Source organism: Triturus cristatus, chromosome 7, assembly GCF_964204655.1.
Source record: "Triturus cristatus chromosome 7, aTriCri1.1, whole genome shotgun sequence".
NCBI lineage: Eukaryota > Metazoa > Chordata > Amphibia > Caudata > Salamandridae > Triturus > Triturus cristatus.
The window spans coordinates 193,327,169-193,349,019 of record NC_140590.1 but is presented as its reverse complement, the minus strand read 5'-3'; the positions used below and the strand labels follow the sequence as shown (position 1 = coordinate 193,349,019).

The 21,851-nt window shown below is 46.1% G+C and overlaps 2 protein-coding genes across 4 annotated transcripts in view; one reads left to right on the top strand and one right to left on the bottom strand.

Annotated features, from left to right (window-relative positions):
- LOC146809192 (uncharacterized) overlaps window positions 1-21,851 on the bottom strand; it is a 223,121-nt gene that overhangs the window by 184,104 nt on the left and 17,166 nt on the right. The window lies entirely within an intron of this gene.
- On the top strand, window positions 10,035-21,331 carry LOC146809193 (uncharacterized). The gene is made up of 2 exons (XM_085620364.1): window positions 10,035-11,253; window positions 21,039-21,331. The coding sequence occupies exons 1-2, from the start codon at window positions 10,035-10,037 to the stop codon at window positions 21,329-21,331; spliced, it is 1,512 nt and encodes a 503-aa protein (XP_085476490.1).

Below are 21,851 nucleotides of genomic sequence, written 5' to 3'. Positions count from 1 at the left end.
ACTGCGTGCAGTTGCGCAGCGGACGCATGCAGTGGGCTCACCAGTGGCGCGCCAAAGGCAAGCCTGTCTGCGGCCGTCTGCGCACGTCTTCGCCTGGACCACACCCAGCGCCGACCCCCTGGCCCCGGCAACCTCCACAGGACCCGACGCCGCTATGACGTCAACACCCTCCACGCACTCAAGGCCGCCCGAAACTCCAACTGCTTCCAAGCCACCCCAAAGCTCACCCACGGACCCTTCACCTGCCGAACCTGCAGCTACACCAGCCAGCGCACACCAGCTCAACCTGCCCACCCCAACACTGCAGGCCACACCCTTCTCAGCTGCATACTGCAAAACACCCGCTCAGTTCACAAACACGCCGGCGAACTCTGGGACCTGCTAGACTCCTACACCCTGGACTTCGCCTTCCTGATGGAGACCTGGATGAACACCTACTCAGCACCGGACATAGCCGTAGCCATCCCGGACGGCTACAAGATCACACGCAGGGGCTGGAACAACAACAAACCAGGAGGAGGAATAGCCATCATCCACACGAACACCATCAGAATATCAACAAGCACCGAAGACGTCCTCAGCATGGCCGAACACCTACACTTCCAGATCCACGTCAATAAAACCACCACCTTCAGAGGAAACCTCATCTACAGACCACCGGGACCCCGTCCACAGTTCAGCGAATCCATCGCCGACCTCATCAGCACGCACGCCATCGCCTTCACAGACTACATCTGTTGCGGGGATTCTGCTCATGCACAGAACTATGCGCAGGAAACCAGGACCTCAGTGAAATGTGGTGTACCAAAAAACTCACCTCAGTACCTGGAACCCCTATCCGACTAGCATCAGTGTCTCATTCGTTCTTCGTACTATATTTAAGCTACCACTGATTAGACAACCCAGAACAAGCGACTTAGAATACTCTCAGAAATGGTGGGAATCAAGAACACCTTTTCGTTGTTATTCTCATATCAGTCCACAACATGAGTAATCAGAGACACGGAAAAGTTAAAAATGTTTTTTTTAACTACTGTAGTGATGATCGTTATCTACCTATGTACAACGCTAAGTTAGCATAACCGCGTTTAATGTTAGAAAGCCATCTTTCCGCTTTTGCTGCTTTTGCACACGACACTGTAGTCACATGTTATTAGAATTGAGAAATGCTTACTCGACTTTGCTTCACATGAGAACTGTCTGTTGTTAACATCTTGAACAGTGAATAGCAACCTTGGTCTGTACACAGTGTAACAGAAACAGTCTGGATCGCTAGACGGTGCATGTTGTTGAGTTCAGGTTGATCGGCCCACTAGTTTAGCCATAACACGCACGCAGCTGCAAATACCTGAAAGTCGAATGCTTTTAATATTGCAGTGTTACAAGTTTTTCAACACATTCTGAAGAAGAGCGTTCCTAGGAGCAGAGCATAGCTAATCCTGTGATGTGAACTCTCTGAGCTGATCTATATGGTATGGGGTTCCCCATTCAAGCCTAGAGACCTTTTATTAGTCTAATAATACTATTAGTGTGTTAGAGAAAGGAAGGTGGCCTAGAGCCACTGTCATTTTAGTATGATTGCTCCTTTCATTTTCTATGGTATTGTAACTATGCTGATGGTTTTGATTTTAATCGTTTGTCTGCTAATGTTAGCCAAACTGCTGCATAGTAGGACACAAGGTTTATAAAATAAACTCTTTAAACTTTTCCCGTGTCTCTGTTTATTCTGTTGTGGACTGGTACGAGAATAATTACGAAAAGGTGTTTCTGATTCCCACCATTCCTGAGAAATATACTAAGTCGCTTGTTCTGGGTTGTCTATACATTGGGACCGCCGAGCTAAATCTCGGATAACGAATGGGACACTGATGCTGGCCGGATAGGAGTTCTGGGTTCTGAGGTGAGTTTTTGGTACACCGCAATTCACTGAGGGCCTGGGTTCTTGCGCATAGTTCTGCGCATAAGCAGAATCCCTGCAACATGGCACCCCTAACTTTTGGTCTATTGATTTGAGACGCCTTAGTAGTGCTTGTATTAGTCCACAACACCCTCACTCTGGTTTCCGGATAACGGGAGTGACGGTTTAACCTACCTGTGTTTAGACTAAATAGGTTCATTCAAGCTTGATCATTATAAAGGTTATTTAATTTGAACCCTGGTGCTACTGATATATTGTAGATTTACTGTTTGTGTCCTAATGGCGGTCGATATTCCGGCTCATAGCCGAGCACCCCTGAAACGTCATTTGGCGAATTATGGGGTGCCAGACAATGGTATGGCTGTGATTTTTGTAGTGAGTGCCGATGCGTTGTTTCCGTTTGAGTTGTTCGACACTTGGGTTACTTTCCCGGCGATAAGTGATGACGATGATACGTTCCACAATTATACTCACACGGCGTTACCAGCCAACTTTACACCATATAGGACTCAAGAAATTTCCATTTCTGCCTGGCAGCATAACATTTAGTTTAATGGCGCCCTTCCCCATGCGGTAACTCCGGCGAGAATGGGCCCTTTGTCAATCCCAGGGGCCACATGGCCTGTGTTAGCCGGATTTACGCCTCATCCGCGTTACCTGCAGGTAGCGGTGGCTGAGTTGCGCGTTCTGCACACTGCCCTGATTACAGTACATAGGGCTCTGGTGCAGTACGTGCCACGCAACGTGCAGGTGGTCGCTACTGCTGTTGCGGGACAACCGACGGACCACCACGCGGTGGTCATCAGTCCTGTTATGGTCAATTCGGTTGTAGGCAAGCGACCCCAGAATAGGGATGATTTCCCTTATTGGCTTGCTGAGAAATTTGATCAAATAGAAGCGGTTTATCCGCGTACATCTCCTGTGGAGAAACACAGGATCCTTACCATTGCTTTGCCTAAAGACTTAGTCCCAGATATGGCAGATTGTGAAAACTGGGGTAAGGTCTTCGCAGCGACATACTCGAAGTGCTATGGCACTCTGTCTCTGTCGGTACTGCCCTCCATTATAAAACGTGTTCAGGAGAATTGTTGCGATGTCTTAATTGATATATTAATACAATGTTAGTTATGCTTTCTTAAGTGCTATGTAATACTATGTAAGTTATTCAGGATAAGTTAGCATAGGCGTATATCCACTGTTGGTACATTCCGAGACCTCCCCCTCTGCATTTGGTTTGCCCTGTGTCCCTGAAGGTGGCTTTAGAATGTTGGTGTGACAGAGCATTGATGGAGAGAGGAGTGAGGAATAAAGGACTTGGAACTCACCTGTGTGTTGGTCCTTCTTCATATCACTGGCGACGATCTGCGTAAGGGGGCAGATGTATCTCACTCCTCCCCTTCTGAATCACTCCATCAGCTGTGGTGGCATAACCTGGCTAGCTGTTCGTGGACCTGTATCTATCACGCCTGGCAAACGTAAGACTTCCCCGCCTTCACGGTCCTTTTGGCAGTGGTGTGCATACGGACTTCTACTGTCAACGAGCGAAGGATGTCCTCGGATTGACAAGCATCGACCCACAGTGAGGCGGTAACTAGCATTGGAACTCTGTCAGCTGTCTATAGAAGTTACCTGCTGCCGAGCGTGAGCGCCGATATCCTACCCAGACGATACCCTTATGCCGGGAAGACTGTAGTGAGGCGCAGATTTCACCTCTATTCCTGTCAGAACAAGTGCGCAGCAGCGGAACAAGTTTCCTGTCAGGACTCGGAAAGTTGAAGGTGCGCAAGTGCGGCAGGAAGAAGCTTCATCGTTAATCGCCGTTGCCAAGCTACCTCACGAACCCTTCTACGCTGCCAAGGTTTCTGACGAGTCTCTGGAGCTGCCTGGGTCCACACGCCGGTAAGGTGATTCGTCGCATTCGGAGACGCGCACTCCTTGGCGTGTCCGATGCATTTTTCGGTGACAGGCACACCAATTTACACCACAAGTTTATAAAGGGGGTGCACATTCCAGCGTGCGTCTAATTTCGGTGACACGCACACCACATCAAGGCCTTCACCAAGTAGATTTTTAAGGGTGTCCAAAGCATATCAGGCAAACGTAAGACTTCCCCGCCTTCACGCCAAGACTATCCTTATCCGGCATCCCTGGGCATCCTCTGCGTGTCGAGGCACTTTTCGGTGACACGCACACCAGCACTGCCACACCCTTCGGTCACATTATATTACATCTGACAATTGTGGAAGACGTTTGAACGGTCTCTTATAGTATAATGCTAATAACCTATGAACCTAAAGTATGAATTCTTGTCTATGTGAATGACTATGTAACTGCCAAAGTTCTTTGGAGTTAAATTATTCTAGTAGTCGCTTTAATCTGTAAGCAGAAACAGAACACAATATATGTGATATATTAATGCCAGTACAGGCAGTATTAATGGTACAGGGACATTCTGGGTAATATCCTGACTTGGTTCTGGTAACTTTGGCGATTATCACTATTCCGCACTATCCCTGATGTACCATTCTCTGCTAGACAAGGTGGAACCGGTAAGCTAGTGTAGGGCTGTAAATCGCAATTCATATGACCTCATGGTGCAAGATTTAGCTTGCACTGCGGAAATTCCATTGTGTAAAGTATTAAGCTTGCATTGTACACTATTCTCATTTTAGCAATCTGGCTACCATTGTGTCACACTTAGGGAAAATCACCTAGTGCTCATCTAGCCTCCAGTGTCACGCCAGAGCTACACAGTTGTATACCTTGGTCCAACTATGGCGGCTGCCAGCATGCTACAACCTGCACCATTCTTAAACGAGATGGGGGAACCAACTATCCCATGGGAAGATTGGGAGAAGGTCTTCGAGTCTTACCTAGTGGCAATAGGAGGGGAAAAATTCAGCGCTTTCAGGAAACAACATATCTTGCTACACAATTTGGGTTCGAATGGTAGGAAAATCTTCGAATATCTGCCGGAGCCCGAGGGAGAGGAAGAAGATGGCGATGCATATGATACAACGCTAACCAAATTGCGGAATCATTTTGGGGACAAGATAAACGTAGTTTTGGAGAGACACAAATTCTTCAGTCGTACACAAGGCAAGCACGAAAACGTTTCAACATACGTTGCGGTTCTCAGAGCACTAAGCAAACTGTGTGTTTTTAATGAGCTCAATGATTCACTGATCAGAGATCAATTGGTACGCTGTACTAACAGTAAAGAAATACAAAGGAAGCTATTGGAAAAACAACCGGACCTAACAGAAGCTATCAAAATCGCAAAATCGATTGAGCACACTGCAATATGCATGAAAGAAATAAATTCAACGGACTCCAGTGGGCAGGTTGCTGAAATAAATAGACAAGAAGAGGAAACAGAAGTGTGCAAAATCAAATATGATTCGGCAAAGAAGAACGAAGGTTGGTGGGGACAAACGGCAAGCTCAGAGAATGGAAAATTCAAATGCTACCGTTGTGGAAGCAAAAACCATTTGGCGAACTATCCTAACTGCCAGGCAAGGCATGCTTGGTGCAGGAAATGCAATAAAAAGGGGCATCTTGCAAGGGTTTGTGGATGCTTCCCGAAGACATTGGGGGGAAGCCCAACCACCACGACGCCGACACAGGTGAAGAAAATAATTCTACAAGTCAAGGAGAATGAAGTTCAAGAGCACCAAAGTTATCCGGTTTGCGAGGTGACCCTCGATGGAAAGAAGATGAAGATGTTCGCTGATTCGTGCTCGCCTTTCACTCTAATAAATTTTGCAGATTGTGAAGCAATCTTAGAGAAAGGACAAGAAAAGCTGGATGAGGCCGACATAGCTCCTAGTGGGTATAATAGAGATCCCATACCCATGAGAGGGATGTTTAAGTCACTCATTTCATTCAAAGGAAGACAGACGGTAGGCAAAGTCTACGTAGTAGAGAACGGTTCGAACCTACTGGGATGGCAACACCAAAGGGAACTGGGGATAAAGTTGGACCCGAATAACCCAGAACAAGTGATGATAATAGACCCCCCAGGTCAGAGTGAAGACATTGCTAGCGAGTTCCCGGAGGTGTTTTCTGAGAATCTAGGATTGCTTAAAGACTTCCAGCATAAAATTCAGCTAAAAAAGAACGCCAAACCAGTGATCCACAAAACCAGACCCATCCCACATCTTATGTGGGAACCGTTGAAGAAGGAGCTGGAGAGGTTGGAAAAGATGAACATCATCCAGCCAGTAGATTGCTCAGAATGGGATGCCTGTAATCGCAAAAAAAGGCCATAGTCAAGACATTCGCATATGCATTGACCTTCGCAATCTAAACAATAGCATATTAGTAGAAAAACATCCTTTACCACGCATACACGAGATGTTAAGCACTATGGGAAGGGCAAGTTACTTCAGCGTCCTGGATCTCTCCATGGCACATCACCAAGTGGAACTACATCCAAGACACTTACCACATTCACCACACCCATGGGCAACTTCATGTTCTGCCGCATGCCGTTCGGATTAGCCTCTGCGGCAGGGGTTTTCCAAAGAATTATGCAGCACATTCTGAAAGGGGTACCGAAAACGCTTTGTTTCCAGGACGACGTGCTGATATATGGGGCGAGCAAGGAAGAGCATGACAAAGCGTTAAAACAAGTGCTAGCTAGATTCAGAAATGCGGGACTAACACTGAAAAGAGAGAAGTGCCAGTTAGGGGTGGAATCAGTGGAGTACTTAGGACATTGCATTTCAAAGGAAGGCTTCAAACCCAAGCACTGCCTGGTGGAGGCGGTAAGAGACGCACCTGCACCTACAAACAAAGACGAATTAAAGTCATTTTTAGGATTGGCCGAGTACATGGCAAAGTATGTAGACCACTTCTCAGATATAACGGCCAACCTGAGGGACCTCACAAAGAACAACACGCAGTTCACGTGGACAGAGGAACATGAAAACTCATTTTCGAAAGTAAAAGAAGGTATTCTATCTGCTCCATTCCTCTGCAACTTCGATCACAGCCAAAAGACCTTCCTCACTACGGATGCCAGTGGGAAAGGGTTAGGTGCAACGCTGTCACAAGTCATTGAAGGAATGGAGAGAATTGTTGCATTCGCGTCAAGATCACTCACAAAAGCGGAACAGAATTATTCGGTGGTGGAGAGAGAAGCGTTGGCTTGCTTTTGGGGGGTGAAACATTTCAGATTCTTTCTGTGGGGTATCCAATTTAGTATACGCACGGATCATAAGCCTTTGGTTTTCATGTTCAATCCAAAAAAAAGTCAATGCAACACTCCCCGCATAGCAAAGTGGTTGTTAGGCTTGGAAGGATTTTGCTTTACACTCAAATATGTACCAGGGGTTCAAAATGTAGCGGCCGACTTCTTATCAAGAAGGCCCATTGACAAGGAAGAACAGTTTGAAACACAGGAATACCCTGTTTTCCAAATCAATTTGGGCACCATCACCACACAAGAATGGCTAGAAGGCATGAACTCTGACGCCAACATGACACAAATCGTTAATTTCACCATACAGGGTTGGCCCGAATCTTCAGATCACATTAGTGCAGAGTTGAAAGCGTTCTGGGAGGTACGGGTCGAGCTTAGTGTAGACCAAGGCGTCCTATTCAGAAACGAGAAAATAGTCCCACCTGAACCTATGAGGGGTAAGATAATCGATTTGGTACACGAGGGCCACTTGGGCAGAAGCTTAACCAAAGCAAGGTTGCGAGAGAAGTATTGGTTCCCCAAGATGGACTCCCTGGTAGAGGCAAGGGTGAGAAGTTGTACTATATGTTTCCAACAGTGACAAGTCCAAACTAACAAGGAAACCACCTCTGTCACCCGTAGCTGTACCGGACAGGCCGTGGGAGAAGGTTGCATTAGATATCATCGGACCACTCAACTGGAAGGGGGTTGGTAAACCGTTTGCATTGGTGATAATTGATTACCACTCCCACTGGACAGTAGTCAAAATGGTCCATCAGATAACGACCGTATCAAGAATCATGGTGCGGAGGCTGCTATTGAATTAGGTATGCGGCTTGTCGGTGTCTTTGATGTGGTTGCTACCATGATATTGGGCAACCTCAAAGGAGATGCTATGCAGTTCCAAGTGCAAAATAAATTAGACGCGGTGGACGAAGACGACAAGCCGAGGGAATTCGCAAAAATTATTGCAATGGCCTATAAACAGGTTGGTCGTAGCGCTTTAGGGGTTAAGACACCTGTGAAAAAAAATCCTGATTCTCAGCAGACAAAGGCAAACTTGTCTGGTAAGGACGAGCGCCCTAACTTTCCTAAACAAAGTTGGAAGGCGAAAAAACAGGAGAAACAGCAACAGAAACAGGGGTCTCGTCCTGCCTCTCCCGTTCAGTCAAGTTGTGAACGCACTTATGATTTGCGCGATCGTGCTACTATTAAGTCACCTGATAGATTTCAGGTTTCTGAACAACGCTCTCCTCGTTCTTCACAGGAAACATCGGCTTCACAATCCGGTAGCGGAGGCGCTGGGAAAAGTGCGAGCACCGCAGGCACGTGAGCAATCCCGACAGACTGACGGCAAAGGCAAGCAAGAAGACTCTGCACGTCAAAGACCCCCGTTTCAGAAGAAGAAAGTTGCTGCACTGACAGCGAGGAATGCCTCCAATGGTACGGACGCAGCTTCAGAACCTAACATGGGCGCTAACGCTGCTGGACAGCACGGCGGAAGTTACAGTAGTGCGACAAGCACTGCGTCCATATCTGGTGGCGACAGCAACTGATATATTCGTGAATATTGAAACTGCTGACACTCGTGTGTCTCCCCCGGATAGACTATATAATATAGTTCTTCACATTGACGGTGACATACAACGTACAATTCAAGTTTTTTTGGGGGATAATCTGACCACTACCTATGATATTTTGTTGGCGGAGGCAGATTGGCCCCCGGCTTTCGTTTTGGCTGCTCCTAGCGGGGAGGAGGTGATCCTCCCGTACTTTGCGCACACTGTGCCTAAGGTCCTAGCTGATAAGTATGCCGGACAATGGGCTCAGGTGCAAGCGCCTGCGTTATATCGGACTCGGGTAGGCTGGGATAAATTTCCGTTGCGGACTACGCCCCAGCCACAAGCCCAATACCCCATGCGTCGTGAAGCTAGATCTCACGTAGCATCTATCATTGAATAATTGGAATATCAGGGAGTTATCGAAACATGTGTGTCACCTATGAATAATCCCTTGTTTACTGTGACGAAGCCTGACGGGTCATACCGCCTAGTTTTGGATTACCGGCACCTTAATTCTCATTGCCGGACCTGTGCAGTACAGAACACCCACAGTTCGGCTCTCGTCGATAGTCTCGTGAGAAAAAGGTTTAAGACCACACTTGACATTTCCAATGGCTTTTACAGCCATAACCTGTCCTCTCTTAGTAGTGAGTGTACGGTGTTCACCTCGGGTTGCAAACAAAAACAATTCACAAGATTGCCAATGGGCTATAAAAACAGCCCGGGAGTCTTTGCCGCTCGCGTGGCCTCCCTCTTGGAGGATGCAGACCCAGATGCGTACTCGTACGTGGATGACATTTATCTCACGGATGACGAGTTGGACCCGCATCTTCGGTGCGTTGATCGCATTATTGTTTTGTTTGCAGACTTCGGTTACAAATTCAATTTTGCGAAGTCGCACATTGCAGAGTATACAGTGTTGTTCTTGGGGTACAAACTCAACAATGAAGGTCGAGGATTGGCTCCGCACTTTCTAGAAAAGTGCACATGCCTCCGTGCTCCTACTTCGCTGAAAAAATTACAATCCCTGCTGGGTTTTCTGAATTTCGGTCGAATTTATATCCCGGATTATGCCCAGCGTATCAAGCCGCTTTACGCCTTGGTACAACATACTTTTTCAAAATCCTGTTGGCTGCCTGAGCATTCAGCTATATTGCAGTTATTGCAAGCTGATCTTCTTGCTTCTAAGTACTTACTGACACGTGATAACCACACTAACCTGGTCATAAGAATAGTGCCTGGCGCAGTTGGTTTCACATACTTAACGTTCAATGAGGGCGACACCGTCCCCATTGCTTACAAATCTCACTTGTACACTTCAGCTGAACTGCGTTTTTCCGCTGTCGAGAAAGTTCTGACAGCAGTGCAGATGGCAATTCTGAAAGAACGAGCGCTGTCGCAAGGGAAACGCATGTTGGTGGTTACACCTTATCCCGCCCTAGAGGCGGTGACGAAAGCAAGTGTACCGAATTCTAAAACTTTGCATCCGAGGTGGATACAATGGGCCACTTCCTTGACCTCGCCGGACGTCACCTTTATATTTGAAGCGGCCCTTCAGACTCAGGAGTTTTTGCAGTATGAATTCGTTCATCCAGCTCCTCTGTCCTTGCGCCCACTCGAGGATTACCATTGTGTCATATACACTGACGGGTCTGCGCAACCCGCAACTGGATCAAAGCACGCCTATTCAGCGGCTTGCGCAATTGTGGTTGGTACTTTCGTGAATGGTGAATTCATGTCCGATGTCGTGCACACGCAGTCATTGGGTGATTGTACCGCTCAGTTGGCGGAGCTACGTGCCCTGGTGCTCGCACTGGAGTTTGCTGATCCCCGAGTCACTACACTTATAGTGAGTGACTCCTTTTATTGTGTTCAATCTTACAACGACAATCTACATTTTTGGTCTCAAAATGACTACCATGATTCCAAAGGTAGCACTATAAAGCATAAGCTGCTTTGGATTAGAGTGGCAGATCTTAAAGACCGTCTGCCTCTCGTGAATGTAATTCACACTCTTGGTCACCAACGTGTTGGTGTCCATGCTGTCGGCAACAGCTTAGCTGACGAGGCAGCAAAAACAGCAGTGGCGACATACTTAGTAGCAGCAGTTACAAGATCCAAAAGTAAGATCGATGATGACATCTTGGTAGCTATTGCTGCTACAGAGCAGGGCACGAAGCCACCAAAAGGTTTCCCTGCTCGTTACCATTATCGCTTAAGTCCTGATAAAGTCCCATTAGTGAGGATTAATGACGTTGGTGACAGATTGATTCCCAACGCGGACTGCAGACCTTCTTTGATATTAGCGGCCCACGAGGGCATCGCGTCCGCGCATGCCGGCGTTGCGGCTACTATATCTTTGTTACAACAACGTTACTGGTGGTGCAGTTTGTACAAACAAGCCAGGGCTTATGTTCCTAATTGTGATATTTGCCAGCAGATTAAACCTTCTTCTGCGGCACGCCCGCCACAAACTCAGTTGTTCATATCTAGTAAACCATTGGGTTGTGTTTATTTAGATCACTGCGGTCCTTTTATCTCTGATACTGCTTTCAAATACATCTTGGTTGCAGTGGATTCGTGCACACGTTTTCTGTGGGTGTGGCCACAAAGGAGTGCTGATTCTCGCACTGTCATTAAGGATTTGCGTGTCTTTGTTGGGAGTTTTGCGTGTGGTACCTTTCATTCTGATCAGGGCCCGGCGTTCGCCTCTAAGGCGTACAAAGAGGCCATGGGAAATTTGGGGGTCCAAGTCAAATTTTTGTCTCCCTACCAGCCTGAGGGCAATAGTGTAATGGAGCGAATGAACCGAGACTTAAAGCAATCTTTGACAGCCCGAGTTTTGGGTACTGGCCGGAACTGGCTTGCCCACTTATATGACGTGCAACGTGCACTTAATAATCTCCCTAGAAGGTCTCTGGGTGGGCGGACCCCATACATGATGCTCTTTGGTGTTCGAATGTTTGTTCCAGACCTTGATGGTCTAGACATGGCGGCGTCAGCCGCTCCCTTTGACGTAGATGAACACTGTGCTGCATTGCAGACTCTACAAGAATTCAGAAACAGTCTAGCGAAGGAACACGTACCCTCCTCATCTGAAGCTGAGGTTCAGATTCCGGTAGTCGGCTGGCTACCCCGAGTTGGTGATCTGGTCCGTGAGAAGGTGGAGAACAAGAAGGAGTTCGGCCCCTCTTATCGTGCACCGGTTCCAGTGCTTGGTGTGCAGGGTACAAGAATTGTCATTTTACCCACTCTTCCTGGTCGAAAGGATAACAGGTACATTTCGATTGACAATGTCAAACTACAACGAATGGCCGATTCTTCTTAGTATGACTCCGGCAGCATCATGCCCTTCGATGCTGAGTAATTCTGTTGTGGCCCAAGCTTCTGACATAGTGCCTGATGTTGCCATCGAGATGCATGCCGTTACTGGTCCTTTGTTGCCACAAACACCTAGTGGCGTGCTTGACGAAGTTGATTATGCTTATCCTGCGGATGTTACCTTGCCTGTTTTACAATTCACCACAGTTGCCCTCTCACAAGACTCTTTTGATTCTCGTTCAGTGACTTCCAGTGCCCCGTCCAAGGTTTCGATTTTTGTCGCTTGGTTCAAGAGATATTTTTTGATACCCCCTTGGACTTACATTTGGCTGGTGCTCATATGTGTTTTTTTGTTTATGTCCATTGGCTTTGTGGTGGTGTTTTTTAGACTTATCAATGGACACTACCTGAATGAACGCTCTGCGATTCGACTAATTAATGGAACTTTGGCCCCCCACTCCTCATCACACATAATGAAGAGGGACCAGACTTTTGTGAACATTACTGCCTGGCCTGTACGTGATGGGATTGCTTGGGATGCTGTTAAATTCCAAATCCATGGCCCCACTGAAGTGATTAATGTGCCAAATGTATTTCATGTTTTTATGGGTGATGTCGTTAAACAGAACATTCACTCAGATGATTGGGATGTTCAAGCCATAGAAGCACTGTTTTCTGATTTGAAATATTATGCTGCGTTTGATGCTGAGGATTTGTATTTAGATACTGCTAATTATGATGAACAATTTTGTTATCAACATTATGGCACAAATTTCCTGCACAAGGCAAATACATTTAGAAATTTTGTAAATTTTACACAATGGGAACACTGCCCCGCCCCTAGGATGGGCAGCTCTACCACGCTAGTGGGAAAGTTCACTTATTTTTCTGATTTTAGTGTAGCCCATCCAGCGTCCTTTTATTTTAAGGTTGCGCCTGAGGCTGCTTCTAAAATTAGACTGTCACACACCAAATTATTGTATTCCAAGTCCTTTATGGACGAGTTGGCAATTGCCGGGTATGATCTGTGGAAAGCTACAGTCGATCTTAAATCGGTTTGGGGTTCCAAACGATGGCAGGTACTGGGAACAGAGGCTTTGCATCGTGCCTGTCTCATCCCGAATCATATGTTATTTTTAAATTCCTCCATTTTTCAGACGACCTGTTTTGGATTGGCTACCACTAAAAAATTAAATTCTCCCTCCATGCCAGATCTGGGTGCTTATCCTAATTGGGGTAATCACACGGGTCTATCCCTTGATATGTTGCGGACACAGGTTTCCAACACTTCCTTCAATATTTCTACAGTGGACCCGAAGGGCTGGTTGGTGTGGCAAACGAGTGCGGACTCTTGTCAACATAGGTGTTTGGATTTGAAGCAGGGATATACACAAGTTCATGTGGACCCCCGTTTTGAATCCTCTCACACTGTAACTACCTACTCAGTAGGGAAGTTATGCCAGTCTTGGCTGCAACATTCCACTTTAGCGTCTGTTAAGCTCCATTTAGCACGATTAAATGACAAAATAGATTTGAATGATTTTGTTAAGGGTCCTACTGTTGGCAGACCCAAGCGATGGGTGTATGCTGTTTATAACGAAGTCTGGAAGTTGTCACAAATTGAAGCTGCTTCCAGATTGCGTGCTATTGATCAGGCCAATATGGAAAAAGTGCTGGCTGTTATAGATAATAGCATTAACACCCTGTCTTCCAGAATCTATACTTTAGATAACATTGTTTCATCAGTAGTTGACATTGTGCAGGATGATTTATCTGTATTGTATTATGGTCAGAACCAATTGCGCTCCATTATGCAGTTTGCATGGACATTGCAAACATTGAAGGCAGGGACAGTCCCTTGGGATTATATGAACACTTCATCTTTATTCCTTCCCTTTAATTTGACTGCGAAACAGCAATTCATGTCCATGAAGGATGCTACATATTCATTGCTGCACATTGAAAAGTTAGAACCTTTGCCTTTCTCTGTAGCTGAACTCAATTCGGCCGTGTGGCTTGTACATGGGTTGATCACTCTACCGTTCCCCCTGTTCAAGTTTAGTTTGTGCATAAAACCTTATGCCTTGGGCAGGTACGAACAATTGGGTACTGCTTTCTTACATGAAGTCTGGTCGCTCCCTTTCACGTACAGATGTGTGAGGGACGGCAAGGAGGTTTACTTGAAAGGTGAAGAGTGACTTCCGCACCGGATCACTCTGTTGTGTGTAGACACATTCAATTGCATGGTGCATGTAATGTACAGGCCCCTAATTTGGCTTGCGTCCTGAAAGGGATCCCTGTCCCTGTTATAACCCCGTCTTTTACGCTGCTTGCTAACGGTAGTTATTTGCTGTTAAATAATGAAGCTTGCTGTGGGATGGTAGTGGGAATTCCCTACATCGTGACTGTCTCACAGAGGGTGGTTTGCTGTAATAACGTCCTTTTCCCACCCCCGCATGGCCAGCTGGAGGTATCCATGTAGCCTTCAATTCCAACCTTGAAAGCAGAGTTCAATAAGACGAGCAGAATAAGGGCTCTATTGTCTCAGAAAGAGGTCGCTTTGACTTCATCCCGGGAAACATTTGTCCTTCACGTAGCGAACACCCGCACTGAGGTGGAAGCGTTTTTAAATACTGATCTTCCCCTTCATTTTGGAACCTTGATACAGACTATCTTTAATGCCTCTTCCACAAGTGGCATAGCTCATTTTTTTTAAATCGTGGGCTCCGGCCTCGTGACCTCTTTTCAAACTATTTTTGGAGTGATCCCGGCCTTTTTTCATTCTATTTTTTCCAGTGTCTTTGGAGGTCTCCCTATACTTCTTGCCCTCGTAGCTGGAATACTATTGTTGATCTGTGCCTTGCGCTATGGATGCACAACTTGCGTGGCACAACAACATGTCCCGGCTGCACCATCTTCGTAACCAGATGATTTAATTCTATGGCACCTTGCCACTGGCGACTCTGAGCGTAGCCTATGGATTGTCCTTCCGGTTTGCCTACTTTACTTGTGTTCAGCCTGTCTTTCATTGCCTAGATTGTCCGTTGCAATGGGCTCTGGATTTGTGTCTGTCAAACCCGGTGTCTCCTGATCCGGATTATGATCGGCTTATGGGCCCCCTAGTGGCCCACGAGTCGGACTGTTCTGGTGTCGGGATTATGGCCTGTGCTGCAGCGCATGGAGTTCTTGGTAATTGGGACATCGGAAATGCAGCGATTGACTTCTTGACGAACAGTTATCTTGAGGTACACCCCGGTTGTCCTCGCCAGGTGCTGGAGGCTCCGGTGGTTGAAGAACACGTTTGTTCTTTCCCCGTCCTGAACTGGATGGCCGATACTTTTGCGGAACGTTCCAATGATTTCCTCCTGGAAGCAGTAGCAACGTATTGTGCATACACTTTGATGGATTGACTTTTGTACTTTCGTTCGGTCCTCAGTCCTTGATTGTTTTTTTTTTTTTTTTTGTGTGATTTTTTCACCTCCCTTCTACGTTTTAACTTTTTCCATTGATTTTTTTTCTTGTACTTTTTCACTACCCTTATATGGACTTCTAGTTCATGCCCTTGGTTCCGTTCTATCAAACTTGAACTCTGCGTTCTTGCTAGTGCGCCCCTAGTGGTTACTGGTCCGATCATGGGGGGATGTAGTGATGATCGTTATCTACCTATGTACAACGCTAAGTTAGCATAACCGCGTTTAATGTTAGAAAGCCATCTTGCCGCTTTTGCTGCTTTTGCACACGACACTGTAGTCACATGTTATTAGAATTGAGAAATGCTTACTCGACTTTGCTTCACATGAGAACTGTCTGTTGTTAACATCTTGAACAGTGAATAGCGACCTTGGTCTGTACACAGTGTAACAGAAACAGTCTGGATCGCTAGACGGTGCATGTTGTTGAGTTCAGGTTGATCGGCCCACTAGTTTAGCCATAACACGCACGCAGCTACAAATACCTGAAAGTCGAATGCTTTTAATATTGCAGTGTTACATGTTTTTCAACACATTCTGAAGAAGAGCGTTCCTAGGAGCAGAGCATAGCTGATCCTGTGATGTGAACTCTCTGAGCTGATCTATATGGTATGGGGTTCCCCATTCAAGCCTAGAGACCTTTTATTAGTCTAATAATACTATTAGTGTGTTGGAGAAAGGAAGGTGGCCTAGAGCCACTGTCATTTTAGTATGATTGCTCCTTTCATTTTCTATGGTATTGTAACTATGCTGATGGTTTTGATTTTAATCGTTTGTCTGCTAATGTTAGCCAAACTGCTGCATATTAGGACACAAGGTTTATAAAATAAACTCTTTAAACTTTTCCCGTGTCTCTGTTTATTCTGTTGTGGACTGGTACGAGAATAATTACGAAAAGGTGTTTCTGATTCCCACCATTCCTGAGAAATATACTAAGTCGCTTGTTCTGGGTTGTCTATACATTGGGACCGCCGGGCTAAATCTCGGATAACGAATGGGACACTGATGCTGGCCGGATAGGGGTTCTGGGTTCTGAGGTGTGTTTTTGGTACACCGCAATTCACCGAGGGCCTGGGTTCCTGCGCATAGTTCTGCGCATAAGCAGAATCCCTGCAACACTACGTGCTCTAAGATGCAGTATTTTGGCTAACATAAGCAAACAAATGGTCAGAAATAAAACCATCAGCATTGTTACAATGCCATAAAAAACAAAGGGAGAAATCATATTATAATGATAATGGAAACAGGTCCTATAATACCTTGTGTACCACCCTCCCCAGGCTAACAAGCTAGTTTTATAATAATAGTAGAAGGTCTCTAGGTTTGAATGGGGAACCTCATACCTCCAAGATCAGCTTAGGTGAATCACATCACAAGATCAGCACTGCTCTCTGTGGCTGGAAAGGTTTTCTCCAAGAGTGCCAGCATCATGCATGCAATGCAATATTAAAGGCACCCGAATTTCAGATATTTGCAGCTGTGTGCTTGTTGTGTCTAGAGCGTGGGCCGATCAACCTGAATTCAACAGCATACATTGTTATTTGACCTTGACTGTTTCTGCACACAGTGTTCAGACTAAGGTCGCGGTGCACGTCTAGGGATGTGAAAAACAGACCGTTCTCATGTGAAGAGAAAGCATGCAAGTAGTTTTACGTATAATAACAGCTACCTGTAGTGTCGTGTGCAAAAGCAGAAAAGTGGCAAGATGGTGTTAACATCTAAAACGCTTCTGCTAACATAGCAATGTGTGCAGGTAAAACCCTGTCTTCACTACACCCTCCCTTGATCGAACCACAAACAAAATAGGGAAGAAATGTAGGAACGCAGAGTTCGAGTGAGACAGAACCAAGTTCATATATTGCCAATCATATAATTGGTTGTGAAAAGTTTGTTGGGAAAAATTAAAAAACAAAAAATCAATCAGGGGCGATATACAGCCCATTCTGGAGCAAAAAATAAAAAGTAAAAGACTTTGAGTTCGTACGTGCAGAAGACAGACAACTGCCAATTCAATCCATCAATGTATAGGCACAGTATGTTGCAACAGCCTCCAAGAGGAAGTCATTGAATTCTTCAGTTAATGATTCAACCATCCAATCTAATAAAGTAAATGAGCAAACATGTTCTTCGATAACCGGCTCCTCTAGCACCATCAGAGGACAACTTGCGTGTTCTTCGAGATAACTTCGCGCCAGGACCAGGACATGGGCTGCTGCATATATATTCCAATTTCCTAGGATTCCGTGCGCAGCTGCACAGGCCATAATCCCGATACCAGAACAGTCTAACTCATGAGCCACTAAGGGACTCATCAGTCGATCATAATCCGGGGCAGGAAACGTCGTGTTTGCGGAGCAAACAAACCAACAACAGCACCCCAGCAGTCAAGGCGAGGATTAACGGAAGCCCGCTGAAGACGCTTCATCAGCTAAACTGTTGCCAACAGCGTGTACCCCTACTAGGCCTGGGCGAAAATTTCATTCCGTTCGCGGAAATTGCGATAATTTGCCATTTTTGCGTTCCGCGGAGAGCGTGAAAATGTCAAAAATTCCGGTTTCCGCAGCTTGGCGATAATTGGTTTCTTGCTCGTGCTGTAAAATAATACATTCTCGCGCGCGCGCGATCGCCTTACCTGAATCCCTGCGTTCGCCGACAAGTTTTCTTGATCCGGTCGTGTTCTCCATGAGATGTTGTATTGTTTTTAGCCATTTGCGCTGTCTCGCGACAGTTCGCGCCTGCAGTGACGTCATGCGTCGCGCGATCACGTCTTTCTTCTCGCGATCATGCACCGCGAGACAACTCAAAACAAGATGGCCGCGCCCGCAAGCAACCACATGGGTAAGTTGGCAACCCACAACCATGCAGAAAATCTCGCGAAAATGCCGGAAAAAAATGTACGCATCTTCGCGTTATTTCCGCTTGTTTGCGATAATTTTAAACATTTTCGCGATAATTTGTGAAAGTTAATTTCGCAAATTCCGCCCACCCCTAACCCCTACGTGCTGGTGACCAAGAGTATGAATTACACTCACGAGCGGCAGACATTGTTTACGTTCTGCTACTCGAACCCACCGCATTTTATATTTTATTTTTTTACCTTTGAAATCACGATATTCATTTTGTGACCAAAAGACTAAATTGTTGTTAAAAGACTGTACACAGTAGTATGAGTCACTCACAATAAGAGTAGTCACTCGAGGATCAGCAAACTCCAGTGCAAGTACCTTTAGTCCGTAGCTCTGCCAACTGGGCGGTAAAATCACCCAATGTCTGCGTATGCGCGACATCAGATTTGACTTCTCTATTCACAAAAGTACCAGCTGCTATTGCGCAGGCCGCTGAATAAGCAGGCTTAGATCTTGTCGCTGGTTGCGTCGAACAGTCAGTGTAAATGATACAATGGTAATCCTCAAGCGGGCGCAAGGACAGGGGAGCTGGATGAACAAATTCATACTGCAAATACTTCTAAGTCTGCAATGAGGCATCAAAGATGAAAGTGACATCCGGAGACGTCAAAGAAGTTGCCCATTGTATCCTACGTGGATGCAAAGCTTTAGAAAGAGGGACACTGGACTTCGTCACTGCCTCCAGAGCAGGATAGGGAGTGACAACCAACATGCGTGTCCCTTGCGACAGTGCTCTCTCTTTCAGAATCGCCATCTGCATAGCAGTCAAAACTTTTTCGACATTGGAAAAGCGCATTTCAGTCAAAGTGTACAAGTGTGACTTGTAAGCAATCGGGACGGTGTCCCCTTCATTAAACGTCAAGTACGTAAAACCCACTGCGCCAGGCACAATTCTGATTACTAGGTTTGTGTGGTTATCACGCGTCAATAAGTATTTAGAAGCAAGAAGATCAGCATGCAAAGAGTGCAGTATAACTGAATGTTCTGGCAGCCAGCTCTATTTGGTAAAAGTAGGTTGTACCAAGGCATATAGCGGCTTGATATGCTGGGCAAAATTGGGGATGTAAGTATGCCCGAAATTTAAAAAACCCAGCAAAGATTGTAGTTTTTGAGAGTTGTAGGAGAGCGCAAACATGCGCATTTCTCCAGGAAGTGAGGTGCTAGACCTTGTCCTTCATTGTTGAGTTCAAAGCCCAAAAACAACACCGTATACTCTGCAATGTATGATTTTGCAAAGTTAAATTTGTAACCCAAGTCCGCAACCATGACAATGATGGGGTCAACGGGACACAGATGCGGCCATGATTCGTCGTCTGTGAGATAAATATCATCAACATAGGAGAATGTATCAGGGTCAATGTTCTCCAACAGAGAGACTACATGTGCGGCAAAGACTCCCGGACTGTTTTTGTAACCCATGGCTAATCTTTTAAACTGTTTTTGTTTGCCGCCAGAAGTAAAGGCTGTCCATTGACTACTAATAGAGGACAGGTTATGGCTATGAAAGCTATTGGATATGTCAAGTGTGGTCTTAAACCTTTTTGTCACCTGACTATCAACGAGGGCAGAACTGTGGGTGTTTTGTACCACGCACGTCTGACAATGAGAGTTCAAATGCCGATAATTCAAAACTAGGCTGTACGACCCATCAGGTTTAATTACAATGAAAAGAGGATTATTCATGGGTGACACACATGTTTCAATTACACCTTGATATTCCAATTGTTCAAGGATTTCTGTGATGTGAGATCTAGCTTCCCGGCGCATGGGATATTGGGGTTGTGGCTGTGACATAGACCGTAACGGAATCTCATGGCATGGTGATAATTTATCCCACCCAACCTGAGTACGTTACAATGCCGGAGCAAGCACTTGTGCCCACTCTTCTGCAAAGTTCTGAGCTTGCACCTTCGGCACTGTGTGCACGAAAGATGGGGGGATTACCTCCTCCCCTCTGGGAGCGGCCAAAACGAAATCTGGGGCCAGTTTGCCTCTGCTAACAAAATGTCATATGTAGAGGTCAGATTTTCCCCAAAAATCCCTTTTATGGTACATTGTATGTCACCTTCAATTAAAAGGACTATGTCATATAGTCTGTCAGGGGAGCCACTCTAGTGTCAGCAGTTTCTACAGTAATAAATGTGTCAGTTGCTGTCGCCTTCAGATATGGACGCAGTGCTTGCCACACTATTGTAACCACCGCTGCGCTGTCTAGCAGCGTTAGTGCCCATGTCAGGTTCTGAAGCTGTGTTCTCTCTATCTGTGGCATACCTCGCTGTTAGTGCAGCAACTTTCTTTTTCTGAAACGGAGGTCGTTGACATGCAAAGTCATTCTGCTTGCCTTTACCATCAGCCGGGCGGGGCTGATCACGTCCTTGAGGGGCACCCCGACCTCTGCCACGTTCACCTCCACCGGCTTGCGAGACCGATGATTCCTGTGAAGAACGAGGAGAACGTTGATCAGGACCTGAAACCTATCAGGGGACCTAATTTGTGTGCGATCACGCAATTCATATGTGCGTTCAGTATTCAATGGTATTGGTGATGCGGGAAGTGACCCCTGTTTCTGTTGCTGCGTCCCAAGTTTTTTGCCTTACCAATTTTGTTTAGGAAAAACAGGATGGTCATCCTTTGTAAACTTAATCTTTTGAGTTTGCGGTTGCGCTGTTGTTTTAGCAAAAGGCTTAATAGCCAAACTAGTGCAGCCAATGGTCTTATATGCCTCCGACATTCGACACCTGAAAGTTAACTGCATCTCTCTTGACGTTAGAAACGATGATATCAGCAACTACGTTGAACACGCCGACAAGTCTCATTCCCAATTCGACCGCAGCCTCCGGACCATGCTCATCCTGAACATGCTTAATCACGGAGGGCAACACAGTCATAGACAGTGTGTCGAAGCACTTGGCGTAGACCGCTGCAAATGCTTTACCCCAGTTCTCACAACCTGTTACCTCAGGAACTAAGTCTTTCTGCAAACTAATTGTAAGAATCCTGTGTTTCTCCACAGGAGTAGAGTTAGGAAATACTGCTTCCAGCTGGTCAAATTTCTCAGCAAGCCAATAAGGCATATCGTCCTTATTCTGGGGCGCTTGCCCGTTACCGAATTAACCATAACGGGACTAATAGTGATCCGGGTCGGTCCAACTGGTTGCGTCGCAACCCTAGATGCCCCCTCCTGGAGATTGCGAGAGACATATTGCACCAAAGCCCTATGCACCGCAATCAAGGCGGTATGTAGTTGACGTAAGTAATCCACCAGGGCTTGCAAATATCATGGATGAGGTGTGAACCCGGCGAAGACTGGCTAAATGGCCCCAGGAATGGACAAGGAACCTAACCGAACCAGAGTTACGGTGTGGGGGAGGGCGCCATTGAACCAAATACGATGCTGCCAAGTGGAAATTGGAATTTCCTGCGTTTTATATGGCGTGTAAATCGCTGGAACTGCCGTAGGAGTGTATGAGTGAAATGTTTTATCATCCG

Bases quoted from the DNA above. Each gene is read 5' to 3' on its own strand.
- LOC146809193 (XM_085620364.1), top strand. From the start codon at position 10,035: ATGGCAATTCTGAAAGAACGAGCGCTGTCGCAAGGGAAACGCATGTTG. The intron at 11,254-21,038 runs GTTTTCTGTGGG...CTGTTGTTTTAG, and splicing joins TGCAGTGGATTCGTGCACAC to CAAAAGGCTTAATAGCCAAA.